The sequence below is a fragment of the Centroberyx affinis genome, unplaced genomic scaffold (assembly GCF_046629955.1).
Source record: "Centroberyx affinis isolate AG114_WGS23_722 - 3 ecotype Tasmania unplaced genomic scaffold, CSIRO-AGI_Caff_v1 ptg007620l_1, whole genome shotgun sequence".
NCBI classification, from domain to species: Eukaryota; Metazoa; Chordata; class Actinopteri; order Beryciformes; family Berycidae; genus Centroberyx; species Centroberyx affinis.
This window is the reverse complement of record NW_027283843.1, coordinates 238,706-247,419: the sequence shown is the minus strand read 5'-3', so window position 1 is coordinate 247,419 and position 8,714 is coordinate 238,706. Positions and strand designations below refer to the sequence as shown.

The 8,714-nt window shown below is 38.0% G+C and overlaps 1 protein-coding gene across 1 annotated transcript; it reads left to right on the top strand.

Annotated features, from left to right (window-relative positions):
• The first annotated feature begins 558 nt into the window (after positions 1-558).
• Positions 559-6,968, top strand: LOC139639747 (ADP-ribosyl cyclase/cyclic ADP-ribose hydrolase 1-like). The gene is made up of 9 exons (XM_071513896.1): positions 559-628; positions 1,530-1,659; positions 2,463-2,598; positions 2,804-2,868; positions 3,936-4,003; positions 4,877-4,957; positions 5,397-5,492; positions 5,826-5,872; positions 6,754-6,968. The coding sequence occupies exons 1-9, from the start codon at positions 564-566 to the stop codon at positions 6,762-6,764; spliced, it is 699 nt and encodes a 232-aa protein (XP_071369997.1). The 5' UTR covers positions 559-563; the 3' UTR covers positions 6,765-6,968.
• The last annotated feature ends 1,746 nt before the right edge of the window (positions 6,969-8,714 follow it).

Sequence of the window (8,714 nt, the reverse complement as noted above, 5' to 3'; positions counted from 1 at the left end):
CTGTCATACATTATACTGTCATATAATACATTATACTGTCAGAATACATTATACTGTCATGTAATACATTATACTGTCATAATACATTATACTGTCATGTAATACATTATACTGTCATAATACATTATACTGTCATATAATACATTATACTGTCATAATACATCATACTGTCATAATACATTATACTGTCATAATACATTATACTGTCATGTAATACATTATACTGTCATAATACATTATACTGTCATAATACATTATACTGTCATATAATACATTATACTGTCATAATACATTATACTGTCATGTAATACATCTTACTGTCATATAATACATCATACTGTCATGTAATACATCTTACTGTCATATAATACATCATACTGTCATATAATACATTATACTGTCATGTAATACATCATACTGAATATTAATTCAATCCACTGTAGTATTTTGCATTGACAGAATTCTGAAAATACATTTACACAAAATACATTACATCTCTGGCTCTGTGTAGCTAGATGAGCAGTAAGCTTTATAACATTTTCAATTGTTTTAAGGGACAAGCCATGGGGGCATTTGAGGAGGGTTTCAAAGAGGCATGTGAAGAGTTTGTCAAAAGCAATCCTCAAAGGTTAGAGCAATTTCTGTAAAGACGTCAAGTACAATGGTCTGTTATAATGGTCTGTCTGCTATAGAGCTGTCTGCTATAGAGCTGTCTGATATAGAGCTGTTAGTTACACTGGTGTCTGCTATAGAGCTGTCTGATATAGAGCTGTTATGACTCCCAGACATCATTTAGTCTGACACACTCTGACATTTAACAACAATCTGTCTCCAGTGTTGAGTTTTCAGTCCTGGAGCAGCTCACATTTTAAGATTCTGTTCAGACTGAGACTCATGCAGCATCACACATTAAACCCAGATGTGGTCGTAGTTGCAGGTTTTCAGTGCATGTGAAGGATTATGCAGGCTCAAAACACTGATAATGGACTCCTCCTCCTCCACCATCTCCACACACACACACACACAACAAACCACACACACACAACACGCAGAGAGAGAGAGAGAGAGTTAAAGAGAGAGATACATGTAGCGTTCCACAGCTCCGGTTTCTCCTCCGATTCGACGGTCCGACAGAACCGGGACTTCCCCCCCGGCCGTGTTTCCTCCTCTGTCTGTAGAGCCTCACCACAGGTGCTGATGTCAGCCAAAGACAGCGCACCTGTTGGCTGTTGACAGGGTAGCATGATAGATCGCTATCCATAGTTAACCATCATACACCTTTGGAGCCAAGATGAAACACTTAAGATAATATTCAACATGTTTGATTTTGTCATAATGGTCAAGACGGGAAAAAGAAACAGACTGTGTTGAGAGTTTGTGACGAGTTTCTGAGTTGAGATGTCTGACTGTTCTTTAAATGTGCTGAAGATAAAACCAGACCTGTGTACATTCAGTCATTCATTAACAATGATGTTTTTGCTTCAGTTTATGAATCAAATGAGTGAAATTATTATACTGATGTGATCCAGTAAGATCAGTTGTGACACCTTCTGGAAGATGTTCACCAGTGCCTTTGTCAGGAAGAATCCCAGTAAAATCACACCAGCAGATTACGACAACATGCTCAATGCAGTGCCCGTTATAACACCACAGAACAAGGTGAGAAACCACCAGTCATGTCAGACGTCACACCGTTCATGTGTTCGTGTGTTCGTGTTCGTGTGTTTGTGTTTGTGTGTTCGTGTTTGTGTGTTCGCGTTCGTGTGTTCGTGTGTTCGTGTGTTCGTGTTCGTGTGTTTGTGTGTTTGTGTGTTCGTGTGTTCGTGTTCGTGTGTTTGTGTGTTTGTGTGTTCGTGTGTTCGTGTTCGTGTGTTTGTGTGTTTGTGTGTTCGTGTGTTCGTGTTCGTGTGTTTGTGTGTTCGTGTGTTCGTGTTTGTGTGTTTGTGTTTGTGTTCGTGTGTTTGTGTGTTTGTGTTCGTGTGTTCGTGTTTGTGTGTTTGTGTTTGTGTGTTTGTGTGTTCGTGTGTTCGTGTTTGTGTGTTTGTGTTTGTGTTCGTGTGTTTGTGTGTTTGTGTTCGTGTGTTCGTGTTTGTGTGTTTGTGTTTGTGTGTTTGTGTGTTCGTGTGTTCGTGTTTGTGTGTTTGTGTTTGTGTTCGTGTGTTTGTGTGTTTGTGTTCGTGTGTTCGTGTTCGTGTTCGTGTGTTCGTGTGTTCGTGTGTTCGTGTTCGTGTGTTCGTGTGTTCGTGTTCGTGTGTTCGTGTGTTCGTGTGTTCGTGTTCGTGTGTTCGTGTGTTCGTGTTCGTGTGTTCGTGTGTTCGTGTGTTCGTGTTCGTGTGTTCGTGTGTTCGTGTTCGTGTGTTCGTGTGTTCATGTGTTCGTGTGTTCATGTGTTCATGTGTTCGTGTGTTCGTGTGTTGTTAAAACAAACTGCCTGTAATGCCGTCTTCCTTGTGCTCTCTCAGCTCCTGCTGTACAGTGGAACCGACAGCGATCTTCTGGAGTTTGTGTTGAAAGACAAAACCTATGTCGATGTTGGGCGGACCATATATGGTATCCTAGACGGGATCGGTCTGTGGTGCGGAAAGGAAAACAGCGATGGTAATATTCAAATTAATTTCAGTGTGAGCTATGTATAACATACAGGCTGCCCCTATGGCATTGATTCTTTATTGTATTTTCCCATGTGATTAGAAGCAGGTAACCTGTACAGGTTAGAGCAGTGTGTCCCTCTAACACTCACACTGTGTGACTAGAACCAGGAATGACTCTGATGGCTTGCTCTCCTCTCTTCTCTCTCCTGTAGCTGTCCTTACTGATGATTGCCCTGAGAATCCATACAATATGTACTGGACCGCCGTCTCAGCTGGGGTGAGTGTGTGTGTTGGATATTTCTGAACTAATTAGCAGCTAGCTAGCTAACAATATGAGTGAAAGAACATGCCAGTGAAAGATTTCACACCAGAAACACATTTCTCCACGCAGCAGCTCTCCTGCTCTCCAGGAAAACACCATGAAACACTACAGATGCTCCTATATGCTTTATATCAACACAGAAGCACAAATATATTCAGTGATCAGTTTACCAGGGTCTTCATGTTGTTGTTGATGAATCCATCTGTACTGATGCAAGTTTTAAATGCAACACATTGTAGGATGATGATCTATCTGGTTTTGAATTATCACTTGCCTTTAGAAAACTGAGTCTGTTATTGAATTTAGTTTTTTTATTTATAGGCTAATTAATTTATTTATTTATTTAGAGAGAGAGAGAGAGAGAGAGAGAAAAAGAGAGAGAGAGAGAGATCTAGGTCCCCTAGGCTTTCCTAATTATTGCCTGATCACAAGTCACGACTCTGAGAAAACAAACAGATAAACCTGACTGCTTTGATATGAGGGAGTTTGTGAAGAAAGGGAGAAACGGAGAAGCTGGAAGATATAAAGTTCATCCCTGATGTGGAAAAGCACAGTGAGCTGTCAGCAGTGAACAGATGAAGCTTTGCTGTTTCCACAGGTTTTCTCCTCCTGTAGAGCAGGAGAGCTGCTGGCCGGAGAAAAACGCTTCCGGTGCCAACGGCCCAACTGAGACTCGCTCATGAAATTGTGTTGCTGTGAAGCTAGCATCATGCACAGATTTGATCTGCTGCTTTGAGCAGCCAGTTCTGTTTCATTACAGCTACAGCTTCGGTTTCCATCTTTCTCCCTCTGGCCTGATAAAAGCATCTGCTAAAGGCCTAAATGTTCCAGTTACCAGCAGAAAGAAAACAGCATCTACTGTACACAGTTTACATCTTATCAGTAATATCATCACTGCATCTGAGAGATTCATTTTGGAGTCAGAGTTACCACTCCCTAAATGTATTATAATCCTGTTTGCCTGACAGGGACATGAAACTGATTCTGCTGAAATAATCTGGTGTTTTGTGTTTCCACTCCAGTTGGCAAAGAAAGCATTAGGTATCGTCACTGTGTTACTGGATGGAACTTTGGGATACAGGTCCGAGAGGTAAATCAGATTCACTTGTAATGAGATAAATCAGGTTCACCCACACACACACACACACACACACACACACACCAGTGAACTATATTGATACATAAAGGGACTGGTCTGTGACATTAGCCGTGTATTTTAGGGGGATTTAATTTGCAATTAATTTTAAGAAAAAGAAAGATCCAAAGATATTCACAGTAATGGCATTCAGAGAAAAAGTCAACTAATTAAAGAAAGCCGCTGTTCTCTACAAAGTTCTCCACAAAGACACTAATGTGTTTTTGTGATGGACTGACAGGCACTGGGTCAAAGTGAAGTGGTGTTTGGTTGCTTGTGATCTGGATTTTTTTTTTTTTTTGAACACTACAGTCTGTTTTATCCAGGTTGATGGATAATGCTCATGCGGTTTTTACTGTAGTTCTCCAGCAGTGTCAGGTTTTGTTGTAATGCTGTAGGAGATAAAATAAAATAAAACCAAATCATTTGCATACAACAGGACCTTGACTTGTTTTCCCTGCAGCTCTAGTCCTGGGCTTGCAGATTATATTTCTGGATGTAAATGTTAAACAGGGCAGGGAAGATTGCAGCCTGATGGACTCTTCTGCCTAGATTAAATAAATCAGTTCTTTAATTTACAATCTTCACACAGCATTGATTGTCAGAGTATTTGGATTTAATTAAATCATATACTCTGCCACCAATGCCGCATTGGAAGTTGTGTAAGAAGTTGTGTGTGTGTGTGTGTGTTGTGCAAGAAGTTGTGTGTGTGTGTGTGTGTGTGTGTGTGTGTGTGTGTTCAAGAAGAGATAAACAACAGTAATCCACATTGAATACAAGTAAAAATGACAGATTTCCTGTGCTTGTTTCCTTTTTATTTACTCCAAGTACTTTAGCCAAGGATGAAGTGCCCAATTTAGATGAGAAAGTGACTGGCTTGCGTGTGTTAATGGTCAACAAGGATGGGGTGTAAGTACATTAACAACGTGTTGGCATGTTAATGAATAGAAATATAGTCAATATTTACAGTCATTGTGCTTAATTATGTGTGATTTTGAATCCTCAGAGTAATAGAAACACATTACATTACATAACATTATGTCATTTAGCCAAGTGTGAGAAACACAAATTTCATCAGCTGTATCTGCCATTTCTGAAGCATTCTCTTAAAAATTTTATGGTTTTAGGAGTTCCGTTTACATATTTAAAATCTGCGCTCACTACAGCACTTTCTATGGTTATTATTACTCGTAACAGCTTAACATGTCGTGTTTTTCAGTTTACGAAGTTGATGCTTTTGCACTTCCTGAACGTCCCTTTGACTAAAATGTTTAAAAGAATTGTTGTCTGGTGTTGTTGTGATTCATTCAAGAGTCAGTCTTACTATTAAATGTACATTTTCCTTAAGGAATGGAAAGAATTGTGGACATGAATCTCTTAAAAAACTGCAAGACGACATCAAATTAGTTCATAACATCCCTTATGAGTGCAGGTACATACTGAGGTAAGTTACCTTCACTACAACAGAACTGCCAGGTTACATGAATTTATTCATATACAAATAACTTAAACAGAATCAATGAAGCACTAACTATTTATACCTAAATGAAAAGACATTGATTTATTCATGAATTTATTTGAGTTACTCATTCTTTCATTCACTTGTTTTTGTCCTCTTTGATCTCTGTGTGTATATATTATCATTAGTATTACCAATAACCAGAGCCATAACCAAACAAATGTAAAAAAAAAAGTGTAATTTATTTTTATTTTATAAAAATTAAATTTGCATTTGTATTTCTGTATGGAAATGCAACCTAAAATGTGTATTTTTCAGCACGGTCTTAGGAACAAAATCTCCTGCAGATTGGTGGAATGTGGCCCGTGAGTATATTTCTGGGGTATTTTTTTTAGAATCAATCATTTTCATTTTAATAAACTCCACAATTCAGGGAATTTGAAACACAGAGTGTTTTTTAAACAAACGTCTCATATTGTGTAAGAGCTGAAACACTGCGGGGCGTTCAGGAGCCTCACATAGTAAAATCATATTCTTTAACAGCTGAAACACTGCGGGGCGTTCAGGAGCCTCTCTCACATAGTAAAATCACATGTTTGTGGTGCAGCTGTGTGTCCATTGGCTGGGAGCTCAGGCTGAAAACAGTTTTGTTTGGATGGGAAAAGAAAGTCTGTCCGTGTCAGAATAGTGCATAACATCATCTGCATATTAATGAATATCCATTTCACTGGTTCGTTAGATGTGTTAAAATTAGCATACTGCCCAGCATGCAGTTGGTCAAAAACGCTGAGGTTTATGATTTTATGCTTCCCTCCATCCCAGTGGGTATCTGACTTGGAAAAGGTAAAATCTTTGCTTAAAACACACTTGTACAGGGAAGCGTTTTTGATGTGTTGAGTTTTATTTATTTATTTTTGCACTGTGTTTTGGTGTGTAATGATATTTTGTTCTTTTAGTTTGTTTTAAATTGTTTTATCTGTTTTAACTTTTACTAATAGTTTAACTATTAGTGTGTTCTTTGTGAAGCACTTTGTAACTTTATTAATATAAGTGCTATACAAATAACATTTATTATTATTATTATTATTATTATCATTATTATCATCAATACTTTTTAAACAAACACAATGACAGTGAGACACTATGTATTCAAAGTGTCAGCTACTGCAACTATATCACAGATATCCAATATGTCCCAGATATCACAGATACTGTGTGGACTGAAGTAATTGTTATTTCATTGCAGAGTCTGGTTAAAGTGCTGGAGACTCACAGCGCCACCTGCTGTTCACTCTGCTGTCAAACTGTGAATTATCTACAACAACATGAAATGAAAATCTATCAACACTCAAACTGATTTTGTTAACAAGAATACAACTTTTAAGGAAGTTCTCATTTTCTGCCTCTCTCTTTACGCTGATGACTGAGTTCTTTACACTGGTGGCTGATTGCTGTGATTTTCTCTGTCATTTAATAAAGCTTCAGCAAAGCATGTGAACTCAGACTTTCATTTCAGCTGCATCACCTTCATACACATAACTATAATAAACACATGATCCTTCATACACCTAACTATAATAAACACATGATCCTTCATACACATAACTATAATAAACACATGATCCTTCATACACATAACTATAATAAACACATGATCCTTCATATCAGGGGCGTCACCAGAGAAATATGTTTTAGGGGACTGAGCCATTCAAAATTCCAGACTTTTCCAGACCTAAATTTCCAGATTTCTCAGAGGACATTAATTATATCGCACTATGGGGCTAATTCATAAAACTCCATGGTAACAGAATAGTGGCCGGCAAAATCTGCACCATGGTAATTTTCCCTGATTCATAAATTTACCACACCCATGAATACCGTGATGGAGCCACGTTTCCTCTGTGTTATCCTCAGCTGTAGCCCAGGTGACAGCCAATCAAAACCAACATGTTAATTAAGCTTTACATATGTAACACCTGTCCGCCTGTGTGTCAGTGGGCAGCAGAGTCAGACCGGCAGATGAACCTCTTCCTCCTCAGTCACTCCTACTGCTGTAACTGCAATGTTGGCCATGATAAACCGAATGTTTATGATGTCACTTACTGAAATTATAAACTGGCAGATCGTCACCTGATGAAGAGCTATCAAAATGTTGTAAGATAAATATATGGGAGCATTGGCAGCAGTGTGCAGCGTTCTCTTTCTTAAATACTTCAGCTCTACTTCACTCAGCAGCTGCTGAAAAGTTTATGGGAGGTGTGTCTGGTCATCTTCTCTTTTTATCATGACAAACTGAATCAGGTCAGATGGAAACTGGCGTTCACAACCGCAATCAGAGCCAGTGTGCGAGTCATATTTATTCAACATTTTCACATTTCCAATGATAATTAATCCCCTCCCCTAAGACACACTGTGACTTTATCTGTTGATTTTTAAATAATTTACATTCATTTTCATTAGTTAACATTCCGTCTGACTAGAGCAGGTGGTATTTTTTGTGGCACGGTGCTTTTATGAATCGCTTTCCCAATATGTAAATGATCAAAAGGGGTGGAAGGGCGGGGAAAACGCTATAGCAGAGGGTGGAAAGTTAAAAACTGGGTACTATGTGTGAGTTTCATGTTAAAGACAGGAACAGAACACAAAGATCTGCTAAACAAGCTGCATGAAGGATGCAGTACTTTTCCACTCTGCAAACAGTTACACACTAAAGACAAAATTATATACTTAATGTATATAAATGATTAAAGAATAATTTCTTTCACATGATCCTAAATGGTATACTTTATAAAAAATCAACACTTTGCTTTAGAATTGCTCCAGATAAGTAGCATCTAAAAAATGAATGTCTCAATGCCTATGGTGGATTTTATGTCCATGGAAATATATAATACAGATTATTCATTTATTTTATTTTATTTTCTAATACTAAGTGCATTTATGGCACCTGAAAAAGTCTCTTTGGGTAAATTAATAACACTTTTATGCTGATGACACTCAGTTATACCTGCCAGTCAATCCTAATGAAAGAATCCCTCGCTCAATACAGGCTGTATATGACGGAGAAATCTCCTTTTAAAAACAATAAAAATGATCAGTTCAGGAAATTATGTACAGCTTTGAAAAAGTGTTACATCAATTGGAAATTGATATCCAAAGCACACAGGGATATGATTTGATTTGATTTAATTTAATTTGATTTGATTT

Excerpts from the sequence above, each read along its gene's own strand:
- LOC139639747 (XM_071513896.1), top strand. The coding sequence starts at position 564 with ATGGGGGCATTTGAGGAGGGTTTCAAAGAGGCATGTGAAGAGTTTGTC. Across the intron at positions 1,660-2,462 it reads TTATAACACCACAGAACAAG|CTCCTGCTGTACAGTGGAAC; the intron begins GTGAGAAACCAC and ends GTGCTCTCTCAG. Across the intron at positions 2,599-2,803 it reads CGGAAAGGAAAACAGCGATG|CTGTCCTTACTGATGATTGC; the intron begins GTAATATTCAAA and ends TCTCTCCTGTAG.